The sequence below is a fragment of the Bombus affinis genome, chromosome 8 (genome assembly GCF_024516045.1).
Source record: "Bombus affinis isolate iyBomAffi1 chromosome 8, iyBomAffi1.2, whole genome shotgun sequence".
NCBI lineage: Eukaryota > Metazoa > Arthropoda > Insecta > Hymenoptera > Apidae > Bombus > Bombus affinis.
In genome coordinates this window covers 10208852-10224627 of record NC_066351.1, presented here as the reverse complement: position 1 = coordinate 10224627, position 15776 = coordinate 10208852, and the positions used below count along the sequence as shown (strand labels likewise).

The 15776-nt window shown below is 38.5% G+C and overlaps 2 protein-coding genes across 9 annotated transcripts in view; both read right to left on the bottom strand.

Annotated features, from left to right (window-relative positions):
• LOC126919317 (laminin subunit alpha-1) overlaps positions 1-1837 on the bottom strand; it is a 204722-nt gene extending 202885 nt beyond the window's left edge. The window contains exon 1 of one of the 2 annotated variants that reach the window (XM_050728320.1): positions 794-1837. In XM_050728320.1, the coding sequence (XP_050584277.1) occupies positions 794-914 (121 nt within the window). In that variant the 5' untranslated portion in view covers positions 915-1837. The remainder of the gene's footprint in view (positions 1-793) is intronic. The other variant, XM_050728321.1, reaches the window with a different exon arrangement.
• Positions 1838-3229: 1392 nt separating this feature from the next.
• Positions 3230-15776, bottom strand: part of LOC126919335 (uncharacterized) — a 292145-nt gene continuing 279598 nt past the window's right edge. For all 7 annotated transcript variants that reach the window (XR_007711561.1, XM_050728402.1, XM_050728408.1 and 4 more), the window contains exon 8: positions 3230-14583. The gene's annotated coding sequence lies outside the window, so the exon portion shown is untranslated. The remainder of the gene's footprint in view (positions 14584-15776) is intronic.

Here is a 15776-nt window from a genome sequence, read left to right as displayed (position 1 = left end):
GCTAAAAGCAGTTTCTTAGTTTGTAAAAAATTCCTAAAAATGTCTAACGCGAAATAAGAGGAAAAGAAGTGTAATCATTCATTGTTACGCGGATAAGTTCGTGACACTGGTGATGAATCGTATTAAAAAATAAAGCGGTCATTATGCGGGAATCGGAACAATGTCATCGTTATCGAAAGTAATATGACTAATAAAAAGAAACGGCAATGAAGTATTATCTTTTTATTGCTTATGTATAACGCACGTGACGATGTTGATATAAGATTCGTAAGACGAAATTGCAGAATACTTTGCGATATTTAATGAATGCTTGGTGGCAATTTATAATGCAATTTCAGGCTATTATTGACATTGAATGGGAAGATAACTAGACATAAATGTGCAAGGGGTTATTATAGCCAAATAATATACACATGTGCCTAAATTATTCTATTTAGTGCAGTCATCGATTGCTAATTTTTTAATCAAAATGATAAACTGTGATCAAGTACAATATTTATTTTTATAAATAAGTAAAATACTCATTAGAGAGTTAAAAAGAAAAACAAGAAGAAATATAGAAAATATAAATTATAATGACAATAATGTTCGATTCGAACATTATTAAATACGAAAGAAATTATAATACGTAATATGCTCCAAAATTTACCATCCATCACATAAACAATTCTGGACGGTATACATATGTCTCCTGAGAAAAAACTTTACGTCGCCAGCGCTCTGTTTACCCAGTTCCAGTAAAGTAAAAAAGGAGAGAAAGAAAATACTAACAAAAACAAACAAAAGGACTTACCATGCCTCGTGTTGTGTCTAAATCCACGAGTAGCATGCGCGGCATTCAGGTTCCACAGGAGCAACAAGAGGAAGAAGAGGCTTCGTAACATTAAAGAAGAGCGGAGCATTCGAACAGCCATGATTCACGAGAATATTCGCAATTCGCGATATCGTCGAACAAAGGCGACCATTCACGCACACGCGGTTCGTAAATCAAAGGGGAAACAGCAAAATTCTTAACTAGTCTTCGGCACTGAACGAATCGTGGGACGATTTCACGCCGATCACAACGCTCGACATTCGTTGGTGAACCGGACACGGTTCGCTCGTGGTTCGCACTTTTATCCTGGTGTCTTCTGTTTCCATCGACGCCGCGGATATCATTTCGAATCGCGCGTGTCGGCCACTCGCGAGTTCCAGTCGTTCGAATCGACGTTCATTTTTCCCGCCGCTTGCCGCGCGAAACGTAACCAAAAAATCCGACCGCGATTACACACCGCGAGAGAAACGTCGCAAGTACGCACACCGAATACAGTCGATCGATAGATTCGATTATTCGATTATCGAAACACACCGGGCGCTCAAACGGAATCGATTCGCGTGTTGGAAAATGAAACGAACGTATCGAAATCGAGAAACACAACCACGTTCACCCTTTATCGAACTGACACATCGTACGCGAGACTTTCAACGACCGTCGAAATATCAGATTCGTTTGCGATTTTTCCACGTGTCAACGTTCACTTGTTGCACCGTCGCAGGATAAAGTCCTTTCGCGCGCGCTTTCTCTCTTCTCTCTCTCTTTCTCTTTCTATCTCACTCCCGCCAATTTCGATGTTGTACTGGTCGCTCGTAAACAAAGACGCCTCGCTGCGTTAGTATCACTTCCGTCGTATTCTTCGTATTTATTCTCTGCGTAGTTGTCTACGTTTTACACGCGCATATTCACCTACGTATGTACGAAAACAGGTCCCTTTCGAGTGACGGTCGTGACGATAAAACCGTTCCAAAAGGAAACCAGGACGCCCGACGAGAAACACGAACGGTGTGAGCGCCGCGAGCGAACTGAACCGAAGTGTCGAGCCACCACCGAGTACGACTCTTTGCCCAACCCCCACCCCTCACCATTCACCCTCCACACTTTTATCGGTTACGCCACCCTAAGTTTTGACAGATAGAAGGACTATCTGATACGTATTGTTTGTCGTAATTTCCATGAATTTCCTCTGCTCGTTATGCCAAGTAAGTCAAAAATTTCACGGAAGTTGGATTTTTACGATAAATGTGAAAATGTTACGACGTTCGTCTTTGACCATTCGCACTTTCAACATTCATATTCGTGTTATCTTCCTCTGTGCGACTTTATAAATGTAATATAATTTTTTTGGTTCTTTTCTAGTAGGTTTATGAAGATTATAAAACATTAATTTATATTAATGTATTAGTAAAGTAAATTTTAATTTGCGATGTTAATTACGTATTATACGTATTTTAATCGTTCAGTTTATTATAGTATTTTGTTTATCAACGTATTATCGATACTAGCTTCTCCAAAACAGTGTAGTATTACAAATTACGATAGATAATATCGCGAGAGACATAAATTATTTCTAATTCCATTCTTGCGAACGTATTATTGAAATGAAGAAAAACATTTATGCGGATAGTATGATATATTTTCGTGATTTTATCTACTTTGGCAAAAGTATCGATTTCATAAAATATAGCGTTAAAACAGCGTTAAAGGATATTCGCAGTGGCCAAATATCGAATTCCATAGTGTTGTGAGATACCAGATTTAGCTTTATCTGGTATAGGTATCTTACCGGCAATCGCCTACAGGCGTTGCCCTTATAATTCGTGATTTCTGAAAGGGACGTGGAATTTATGCATTATTATCTACGATCAATACACGTTTACCTTTTCGCGGCTATATGTCAGATTAAATCGCATATTTATACTACTAAACTTTCCCTTCTCTTTAATATATTAGCGATATAATTTTTGATCGACAACACGATCAACAGTCTGGTGGATAATCAATTTTATGCATAGAAGATATTGAATATTGGAAGTATAAACGATTTTGTAATATTCATAAAGAATTAAAGCCGTTTTATATAAAACTATTAAGATATTCCAATATACCTTCTGTTCCAAGATAGAATATATTTTACATATATCCTGTAACAATTATATAGTATTTCAATACTTTTCGTCCCAAAATTGGAAATTGATTTGTTTTCTTTAATATCTATTTTATATATTCTATCTTTTATATCTATTAATCATCGTAGTATATTTTGACGTATATTCCGGGCACGTGACCATAGCAAATATTCCTTTGACATATTCAGTTGACTCATTTCATATCTGCCTTTTTAGTTAGTTATCTTCCTACACCTCGAAGGATTAACGTAGGTATAAAGGATATGGAAAGTAGTAAATAGTCAGATTTAGATTTTTAAGCATTTTTTTACTAAAGAAACATATTTCAATAACGAACACACACGGACAAATCAGTGGTCGAACTAAACCATACAAGATTAGGTACTTCTCTATTTCTTCTTTGCCTCTAGAAGGTTACAATGCTTTGGTTATCTTTTTTTTGGTTTTAGGTATATAGGATAGTTATGGATATAATTAGTGTTCTTTCTTGTATTTTTTTTGCTTTTTTTTTGTTTTTTAGCACTGAAATTACCAAGCGGCTCAAAGTTCCCAGTTCGCTCTCAATCGCCTTGGCTGCTCGATCGCGTGATCGATCTGACACATAGTACTACTATCGTTATACAATAATTGCTATGAGCTATCGACTCGCCTCGACAAAATTCCGACCATAATCACGCGTATCAAGGAGCCATCTATTGCTTCGCATTTAAAGTTAAACATACGATGCGTCCACCCCAATTTCCATTATGTCTTTATTACAACGACGTTACATCAAAATTCACACGTTTTGAGAAAGCGACGAACGAACTCTTGCATTCTTTGCCGAGTAAAGAGCCAAGAGACGAAGATTCGACTCTGGGGGATACGTAATCAGTGATTGACAAAATAATATGAAAATGCAAGTGTCGCATCACTCTTATCGCAGTTCGGTGACCTGCAATTAATTACTGTTACACGGTGATACGCGCAGACAGGTATTGATATGGCATTTAGATATCGTTGCAACACGCACGTACTTAGAAACTACGTACAATATCTGATGATCGTGCGCCTCGTTTATGCACTTTATATTTCTTCGGTTCGACTTACCTGTTTATACGTAGGCGCTTTCGTTCGGCAGTTACATCAACCCGTACGATGTCAAATGGAAGGTTCGATACTTTAAAGACTGTCGCGTGCCGGTTTTGGCAGTTCTACAAGGTTTTGCGTCTCTTGTATATCACGGGATATACTATATTTCCATGTTATTTTATTTCGACGTGTTCACGGCGCTACGATGTTATTTCTAATTTGTACGAACGCGATACATTCGATAAATATCGTTTTGATATGTACGCAGTGTTCGGAGAGATATGTAAATCGATTTGAATCAACGACCGAAGATTTCTAGAAGACAATTGAATTCGTTAATGTTCTCTTAACCCGTAAATCTCCTCGGTGCAATTATAATGTACAACTTGAGCCTTGCAAACCCGCGCAAATTGCAACAATGAGAAGTCGTCAGTCCGAGCTCTTTTCGTTTTACGCCAAGAGGAGATTTCAAACCTAACCTATAAAACGATTTACACTGAAAGCATGTTACGCGATACAGGGTGGCGACCTTTGGTTTTATCGTAGGACGCGACACGAGTCTTATGAGATCCTTTCGCACGGAAGTGACCTTTTATATCGCATGTCAGCGGAACAGACATTCAAAAATCGCGATCATTATCAACGTTTACATCTTGCATAGAACAAACGTCACGTGAAACACTGCTCCGAGGCAAATTTATCTTTCGCGTTTGTTATTTAAGATCGATGATTTTTTTGATTCCAAGTCGGTCCGTGGGCCAGGTTAGAAAAGGAAATCGGTATCGAGTATGATTATCGCCGTTTCTCGTTTAATCGGGAAATAATATGCGTTTTATCGCTTCTCTCAGTCGTTCTACGTTCATCGAGCGAATCGCTTGGAATACTTATACGCGCGCAGGTTACCACGAGAAATTGGTTGTTCGTTTTCGTGTGACTCGTTCATTCCTTTCCCCTTGCTTCAGCTTTACACCGGCGGATACACAGCACACGCACATATACTCGTACATACATATGCACAGACGAAATGTCCTATCTCTCACGCATAATAGTTACGTCGTAATGTAGCGAATCCTTTGCAATGGCTATAGATATAAACTATTTAGTACGTAATAGAGCGTAATATGTACGTCGGTACGCGTGTATTCTCAGATGTTCCTCAGAATGTGCGTATCTGATACGCATGCAGCTCGATATATCGTATAATACATGATAAGAATAACATTATACAGTCGTACGTAATCATAGTAGTAAAAAGTAAAAACAGTATGAAAAATTATTGTATTGTTTCCCGTTACTTATTATTAGGTCATTGCTCCACGTTGTTGCACTGTAAACGCGAATATTGTATCTTTTTCGTACGAACAGCCATCAACGAACAAATAACATACATATTACTATGTATATAGTTGAGAAACAGTTAAAGTATACGAGCTGGACCGACGATAGGCGTTTTGGTGCCCTCGAAGAGATTGTATTTTGTCGCCTTTACAGCTGTTACGATAGACATCGAATATGACAGATCGAATCGATTACAGAAACTAACGAAGGCGTCAAGATTTAGAGGGCACCACTAGGCGACGCGTAGTTTGCCTAAGCTCCGGATTCCCAACCTGTTTGTCCTTATAAAATATTTTATCATGAAAATTTTCACATTTATTTGTTTCAATACAATTATATCGCAATATTATATTAATACTCGTAACACTGATTCTTGGTATATGAAAAGAACAGACTTAATATCTAATTTTGAAATTATGGCAAAACTTAATATTAGTTTCTTGTTGTATTTAAAAATTCCTTCTCGTGTAGTAGGTCTAACGAGATGTGAGGTTAGACATTGTTTGTACAATTCATTTCTAGTATGAAAGATAGTCTCGGTCTCGACAAAGGTTGGGAAACATTGACTTGAGTCGAAGATTGGCCCAATGCCTAGCCCCAATGGCTCTAATATAAGAAACAACATTCTTTCGGTTAACAGTATATGGTGTTTGCTCGTGTTACAATTAAATGGTAAATACACTTTAGTCGAAAAACGTGACAGACGGCCTACAAATTACAAGCAATTCTTTGGTTTATAACAAACATTCATGGGACTGTTATAATCTCGAATTTTGCGTTCGGTGAGCTTCGAACATGGAATAACCATACAAATACAAATGTTCAAAATATCGCATTATGCGTAGGATGACGCTGATGATGATCAATGCTTTATCATGGTGAAGATATGACAATGCTAGGCTAGATAAGAATAAGTTTACGAATGACGTTATCTTTAAGTATATAACTCCGTAGTTTCCTTCAGAGTCGAAATGATTCATATTGTCTTCTCCGAATACAGCTGGAAGTCTGTTTGTGTCAATTTTTACGATAAAAGGGTAAACGTTCAACGATGAAATAGTTTTTCTCCGTTACATTTAAATGGCGAAAATATCGGAAAAATGTGGAATTATACATCGTAAAACGTTCATCTAAGAAGGTATACATTGATCAGGTCTGCCATTGCATTTCATTTTCGCAAATGTAAAATTCTCTTCAAAGGGCATACGATCTTAACAAATAATCATTCGCATTAATTTGTTGTGTTGTGAAATGCATATCATTGGAACAAAGTGCATATGACAATCAATGAATACGATAATTTTTTTAATGACAATGTTTTCGTGTTACAATAATCATGATGTTTTGAATGAAACGTTTGTAATAGTGGATGATGCTGATTTCTGCATAAGTATAATCGCCCGTAAACGATGGATTATTATTGTCCGCTTATTCTTTTCTTAAAGAAATAAATATTAGACGTTACCCCAACTCGTGAAAATACGCCCTTTACTCCACTAATAGCAGCATTCGTTTAAACACGCACACATGCCTTTCATGAACAACAATTTTCCAATTTATTCGGCAATCCGACGAACGATATTTCTTTACGGCAAAAATAGCGACGAAACATTCTTTTTAATTAATGATCGTTCTTTCGCCTGTGAGAAACTACGGAAAGGGACACGAAGAATTGTAACACAGAGATATTTAATTGCACCAAGCATTGTTCTACGAAATGCAGGAAAATTTCTTTTTTTTGGTACAATTACATCTATCAAAAGTTTCGCAGCACTTTTGTATTGTGCAGCTTTTTGAGAATTGATCGCATTGAAAATATTTTCGCAATGCTTATTTTAGATGCATCACGTTTCTCAAAATGCGTTTTCAATTTATTTGATGCATTTCAGATGTTCATTTTAAGTATTAAAAAACAAATTTAAACGTTATTTATTGATAATCGGGTGCAGCGTCTCGATGACTTCGTTATCGAGTATTTCCATTCTCCTCAAAGACAGGGCTCGATTTTATAGCATGCAATATTTTTAAATAAATGCAGAACAGAATACGATATAGCCTACAAATTTCTGTGTTACCGACGATAGTTACGTGGATTTCTGGTCAATTCACAAAGCGAAATTTACAGAAACCACCTTTGCCGACTAACTTCGGACACCATCCACTCGATTCCAATCGATCGAAATAATCTGTACATACTTCCTTTTACGTCAACGACTAACAAATTTAAAGTATGGAAATTAATATTTACTATGTTTGAATAAGAAGATTGATAAAAAGATTCGAGTTCGAATCAATGTGACATTTGGTCCTATCGATAAGTTCTCATCTGATTTTCTCCGCATGCCATAAGTTCATAGCGCGTATTTCAAATGTGCTAACGTTGTCACTGTTTTCTCACCACGAATTCTTAATATTACCCCATTTTGGTGACGTTTCAATCTTTTCCAATATTATCTAATTAAAATTGTTATTTAGTTAAACGGAACGATATTAGCGTCGCGTATACTCTGCTTTGAAATTTCATTGTTCAGAGCCATAATTTTCTACAACTACATTGATTTGTAGTTTTGAAAGAACGCGTGTATTGTTGCATTTTTACTAGGATTGCGCTCGAAGCAATCAAATGATTCGCTCTAAGAGCTATCGACAGATTTTACAAATCGACGTCGCTCATTTTTACGGTTACCTCGTATCTTCTTGAATATCCTAAGAGAAGTTACGTTACGACAACAAATCACCTAGATTCGTAGCAACCAATTTATTCTAAAGATTTTTAACGTTTCCCTTGCTTTCGATAGTTAAGAAATTTCACTAATATCCAATATTCATTCAGACGTACAGTCTTTTCTACGATTTTATCCAGGTATCGTTAGGCGAATGAATACGAACCTGATAACACGCTAATTTAAGCGATTAAATGCCCATTTTATTCATTTGGCGCATCTAACAAGTTTTTCATTTCTTTTTTCTCTAATAGCATTATATAGTATTAAATAGTATAAATCATTTTATTAAAAAATAAAATTAATTTTTGTAGTATCTTTGGATCTATTTTGTTAATCTTAAATTTCCTTAATGTCGTAGTCTTTCTGCCAAATTGATTTTTACGGCAGTTGTTAAAAGGATTCTTCAAAAACGAAATTTCGCTTGTATCCAAATGAATTCAAGAAATGCTAACTTACGTTGTTACAATGATTGAAACGCAATAGAAAAATATAAAACGAAAAACGTCCCACGTACCATTATAACTGTATATACATTCGCCTAACATGACACCCTGACAGATGCATTGGGTCATCCCATAAATAATGCGGTCGTTGGTTCTCGTATTACTATTAAACAAAAATCAAATTTATTAGGAAATAAAAAATGTTGGCAATCGATCAGCGTTGAATTTTCCCCTTATTTTTTATAATTCCCTATCTTTTTCCATGCAGCTTTCTATTCCAATTCTCATCGTTTCGAACATAACTGTGAGAAAGCCATGTTACCTATGGGACGACTCAATATATTCAACTGAGAATTAAAGCAATCGCATAGCGAATGAAAGCAAGCGCAGAATACGCGAGAAAATTGTTCTAATCTAATGTGAAAGTTTATTCGGATGGATTTTACAAAAACCTTTAAAACTTGAATTCACAGCATTCGTGAAACATATTCGAAAGTATATTCACCATCTTCGTCGATATTTGCATTAAAAAAAGTCCTCTAACGCAATTTCGAATTTCAATTTACAGGAAGATACATTGCTTTGACGCGTGTTTTCTTTGTAGAAAGAAGCATTTACCCGTCGCTTATTCGCGGTCGAATTATATTTATGATAATCCTTAGTCCTTCATGTTGCCGATGATATCGCTTTGAAATATACGGATAATAGAGCTTTGGTGCTTTAATAACCCTTTATTTCCTGCGATATTACACGTGGTAAATGTTCTTGCGGTTGTTTGCTTTTAAATTGTGCAAAGCCTGGCGGTGCGTGATCGTCAGGCATAAAGAGGAAATAATGTTGTCGGAACATGTCGACGATCACGATCGCCAAGTAATAATGAGATAATAATGAGTTGTAACGATTCGAGGAATTTTGAACGATAGCTGGAAGATTTGAAATGACAGCACGATTTACGACAAATTGAATATTTCATTGATACATCGAGACCGTTATCGAAATATAAAAGTATAAATTTGCTGTGAATTTTCGTTTTAGAAATTTTTGCGAAAACACGCGTAGCTCGACGACGCGAACACATCCGAACCATTGAAGCTCAATTAGAGAGCTGTTTCAATTGGTTTAAAAATTTCATATACGATAAAACGACAAAGAACGTGATTAACGCGTTAATTGAGTTCGTTTCTTCGAGAAGAGAAATCAAGAAAAGATTTCGAGACATTCTTTTGTTTGGGGCACAGATTCAAAATTACCCCTTTATACATGCAAGCTAAACCACTACCCTGACACATTTTTAAATTCAACCTAATTAAACGTATTCATAATAAGAATTATATATAAATATATATTTAACATTAATATTTTTAAAATCAATATAAAAATTTTCTTTTTACTGTCCGTACGATTATGTTTAAAATAGTACTGTAATGAAAGCAGAAAATTGTTTCCCCCTAAAATTGTGCTATAAATTTCAATCTTTTAGTTTGGTTTTCTACAATTTTTTTAGAAATAAAGATTTCTTAATTAATTAAAGGAAAAATAATCTCTAACTCGTTAGATCGTGTTTGCACGAAACACGATATAATGGAAAAGATCAAAATATATTTACATTTGCAAATGACGTTTTCAAAGAAATTCCAATTTAGATCGGAAATTCGATCGAAGATGTATCATTTTCGGCGAAGTGAGAAATGCATCAAGGCAGTGGTCGATTTTTCACTAAAATTCACTTACGTCCATTTCTCTACATCATTTCCCTCATGGCAGTTTTAGCTAGCTTCCGTGTGTCCGAATCCAACTAATCGGAACGTCTTACCTACTCGCTTAGCCTAATCGCGGCCATCAGCCGCAAAGGACTGCGAATTCATCCACTCACATCTTTCTGCCCGACATTCATTCTCCCATTTCTTTATTCCACGCTCCCCCCATTCTTCGTCAATCTGTTTTTTCCCTCGCTCTTTGGAATTTCTCATCTCTTACGACCGCACGCACTTCCTTTTCGTCCTTCGCCACTTTTTTCCCCTTTTGTTTCCTGCAAATCGATATCGTCTCGTGCTGTTGAACCATATCGGCGCATCTCGTTAAGCGTACAAGTGAGAAAGTAGCTAAGATTAGAGCCGGAAGGATCAGTCTGGCTACGAGAAAAAGTGGATACTTTTCTTCGTTTCTTTCTTCGTCGATACTATACGTCAGGATTATGTGGCGTTTCAAATTCTTTCAATTTTATGTAGTCTTTTCTCCGCTCGACAGATCACATCGACGACACAATGTTCCAAGCAATGTTCGAACTTGAATACAAAAATATCAAGTATTTATTTTATTATCTTTGAATGTTCTTGATTCGATATAAGAACGCTTTTTCGAACTAATTTTCGAGCTAACTTCTATTTTACGCGAAACAATAGCCGAGAATCTTTGAATAATCCAAGTAAAACGATTCGACAATAATTAATTCCACATAATCCTGATCGTCATTTTTCATAATTTCCAGTTTAACAGATAGCATCGACGAATCTTACCCTTTCAAGTACTTACAATTCGTTTCTTATCGATCGACGTGTCGTCGATCGCGTCGAACATAAGCTGGCAATCCCATTGATCGGTGATTTACTTTAATTCTTGTGATATAGATTTCGTGCTAATGTCGATATTTAAAAACTCTCTTGTATTATTTATATACTCGTTCTTTCGTACACACGTCATATTTCTATTGTTCGCACTCCCATTCATTCGACTACCATCTTTCTCTCGCAACTATAACTTCTATAACTATATATGCTTTTTGTATCTGTAATCTATGGAGACGGCACAAAGCTGAACGGCTATTTAATAGATACAAATATGTTACATGTATACGAGTACGATTTCTCACGCTTGCATCTCGCTCCGTGTCGCGTTGATTGTAAAATTAAAACAGCCACACGACGAAACGATAGAGAAGGCATCCCATGCTGGTTCGACACTTTACGACGAATTTTATTTATTGTCCCCGTAAAAGGCAGTGAAAGGATCCCGTTCTGATTTGTACAGTGTAAAAATAGTTCGAAAAGTTGATGGAATGAAATCATACCATAGAAATTATTTTCTGTTTCAACTACAAGAATGATTTTTCTATGTCGCCTCTGGGTACGCTCGTTACTTTTTCTTACTCGTTAGTCGTTGCGATTGGTATAAAAATTTTGTGCGATTAATTTACATTTGTGCAATAAATTAAGCAATTCAAGAAAATTGTTATCGTTATCGTAGTATAAAATAGGGATTCAGTCGGTATTTGTGGATGGTTCTCGTCGTGATCGTCCAATGTTCAATTATTTTTCTATGGTACGGTTGGTCTATTCCGATTTACGAATAACTGACGTATCGGAAAAGTTTATAACAACGTCGTTGTTCTTGTCATTTAGTATACTCTGAGCGATAGCATTGCTAAATATGCGCTACAGCGATTGTCATTTCAAATGTACGGAGATTTACTCTGCATACTAAAGTAACAGCAATATCAAAGTTCGTGTAGCAAACACGCACGTCGAATTAATATTTCTCTTTGTACAGCGAAGCTACACCGATGCCGAATAAATCTTTAACACGCGTCACCTCAGTTTCCTGTCAATTAATCCAATAATACGCGCTATAACATAAATCACGTGTAATTACAAGATAATCGATTTTCCAATTATTGGTCTTCCAACTTGTCGGTATATCGAACGCATATCGTTGGATTTCGGAAGTACGTTTCATTCGTCTCAGTCAGAAAGTGAAGGCAATTTCAATTTCAATTTCTGAAATACTTCGTTCTTGATTTTTTCTCGCGAATTTTCCAAATCCGTTATTTTCGTTAGTAAGCATTTAATCGAAGCGTAGTTGATCTATTCGACACAAATTATTTTTCAAATCTCTGTATTTTTGGAATCCTAACGAAGAACGTAGCGGAGCTACATTTTTATCAATTGAAACTATTTCGAACATTTTCTGTAACAGCGAAGATGTTAAAAAAAGCAAAGCCGAGAAAGATTTACGTCATATTTTTCTGTCAACTTGAAAATAGAGAATATCCAACTGGCAATATAAGCTCTCAAACCCGAATGTTTCGATGCAGAAGCTCTTTAAATATTCGGTTAAAAAAAAAAAATCCACGTTCCTTCACACGTTCCCGCTCTCTGCGTCGTTTATCATTTCGCGTCTCGTAAATCTGCTTTTATCGTTTACTATAACTCCTGTGCAATTCACACCGCGCGAGGTGCTAGCAGTCTTGTCGCAATCATTCTTCGTAAAGCGTGCCTCGGCTCTTACCCTATCGTTCGTCTACGAGCTAAGAAACATTGTAGGAACTAATGTCGTTCGATCGACAGATGTCGTGAAATCAACGACGCGATTGCGACGGAAAACTGAGAACGATGAAAACTACACGCACGAATAATGAATCTCAAACGATAAACCACAGTTGACTAATTAATTTCCACCCATTTACGTTTCTTCCCACTAGCTACAGTTTCTTTCTATTCTCTTCGTTTCTTTCAATTTACCATTTCTTCATCTTTTCTTACTTTTTCTCTTTTTCTTTTTTCATTTACACGAAGAGAAATGCCAGCGTGCAGAACGTAATTTTTTATCAATCTTTCCCCTCCGTGTCCGAGGCCCGTTGTGATAATTTCAGCCGCGGCTTGTGCTCGCGATTTTTCGCCCCGCGACACTCACGCATCGACGCAATTTAACCACGCACACATAACGCGCGACACGTAACACACGTACTGCACCCGCATGCACACATCAGCGTGTCCCACGGTAACGATTTTCCGTGAAACGTTTCCTCTGCCTTTCGGCCCGATCAATATTACCTATGTAATTCACCCTTTGCCGCGTGCACATGGCTGACGTCAATCCGAAGTAACGGCGGCCGATGGAAAACGCGGTTCAGGGGCCATATCGCTTTCCGGCGTCGACGTTGATCAAACGTTGACAGTGGATTTTGTCGCGGAGATTGCAGCGCGGAAACTTTGCGCTTGGGAGCGTGAAAAATTAAAAAAATCTCCTCGAGCGTGCATTCAATTTTCTCTTATGATACACGTACTATTTTGCAATGACGATTTTCCCACGAATTATTTCTCTTCTGCAAATTTCCATATCCCCGGAGCTAACCGGCACGTAACGGGTGTGTCTCAATTTTTAATACGAAACATCGAATTTACGTGTTAGATCGCGATAATCGCTGCAATTGCAGATACGTCGCTCCCATCGCAAAATTTCCACCACTCACGAGAGAATGCACGTGTATCCAGAGTACCGTTTTCATAAAATCGGTACCGAGGAGACAGCCGGCTATTCACGTGACTAGATTACGTAAAACTCAACGATCGGTTAAATAAAAGAACAAATGACTACGCACACGTGTACCGCGAGAACGAATCTCCGGTTGTTCCCTGGCTGTGCATCGATGACTCCTTTCCCCTTTCCTAGTCTCACTCTCAACATACTTACTCTCGACGTACTTGCACTCTCAGCATACTTTCTTCCCTCTCCAATAACTACACGCACACGTACAACGTATATTCGCGCTGAAACGAAATTTTCGTCCAATTATCCGTCGGATCACGTGTCCACGCCTCGCATCGTGCCGATGCCATTCGCCCCGTTCGTCTCCATCTCCAAGCGAGTTTCCACTCAACTCGGTAGCGACTCAAAGAACGCGCGGCGAAACACGTAGAATGAGACAGGTCGGAAGGCGCGAGTTCCATCGATGAACTCGGTGTTCGCTCAGACCTACGTGCAGCGTTCGACGATTTGCAGCAGCGACTTTCAGCCGCGTACACGCACCGCGTGATTTCTGCTTGCTGGTCGGCTTCGTAGGGCCCGATCCGGGGCTGATCGAGGCGGGAAGCTCGCCGATCCGTTCGGTGGAGGTGAAAGGGTGGTTGGGGAGTTGCGTGGCACGCCAAGATGTTCGCCGGTAACACGCGACCGATGTGAATAGGAACGATGCGACGCATGGCGTCGTCACGTCCCCGGGGGGAGGGGGCGGTGAGGGCACCACCGCACCGGTTCACCCTGCGGGCTCTGGTCCAGGCCTGCCTCTGTTCGTACCAACAACAATCAACACGCACACGGTCAATTGCGAAAATTGCCTTTAGAGCCCTCCGCACACTATCGACGACTAGTCGCTCGCGAAAGAGACACGTTGCCTGTACGGGTACGTGCGCGTATTTGACGACGCGACTGCTGCGCGATTGTTTCGTTTTCGAGGTGTGGCAACTGGATAACGAGCGGTCTGTTTTCATTTTGTCGCCGGTCTTATGAAATTGAGCCTATCCGTGCGCTAGCGGATAACAAACAGTCGACAGGACGATATTCTACGCGGAAATAAATCGAAAATGTAGACTAAAATTTATCCACAGAATGCTTTGTCTCTTTGAAATTTCTGTTCCTTTTGAAATTTATCATACGCGTTTAGAAGACTAATTGTTAACCGAAAACGGTCAGACTCTATCTTCTTACGAACGAAATCTTAAACGGAAATTTTATCCCACATTTTTCATTTGTTTTCGCGTGTAGAACGACCTCCTGCTTATTGTTTACTCACACTGGATCGATGATTAGCCAAGTTCGAGTAAACCTGGCAAATTTTCAAGCTCGATCTTCTCGAAAACAAAGCGCCATATGAAAAGATCTTGTTCTATGTCTTTCTCTTACTTTTTTCATAAGAAATCACCCCATACCCGCCTGTACGTGTTATTCGGCCTCACCGACCTGTGTAAGCGGTTTTGTTGCCAAGTGCGCGCAGGTACAGCGATAAAATTGTTTCGTTGCATTACGCGAACGACAATGAAACTGGCGCGCGACGAATTGTCGCTATTGCGCGGGGGCTCTTAAAGCTCGTGCTGCCTTTTTCCAAGGGAATGTGCCAGCGAACTCTACGTTTTCTAAAAATCTTTAACGCGGTTTCATGCTTTCCGCTCGGTGTAATCGTGCCGATCGAGATTGTACGAGCGGCTGGGTGGATGTGCTCGTGGAAGACGCGAGAGGGAGGGGAAGGGTGTTATTTTTTTGCGAGCCAGATTGGGAACGGAGTGGGTGAATAAGTGCGTTTGTACAAAGTGGATCTGTGATAGGGAAGGGAGGAGCGAAGTTGTTTGGTTCGTGTTTTTATCGTTTTATGATAGCTGGTGGTTTCTATACGCTGGCTTTGTTCGTCGATGCCGCTTGTATTGGAAGGATGAAATCGAGCAAGATGTCCACAGGGATGGACAATGGGGGAAATTTTTTATTG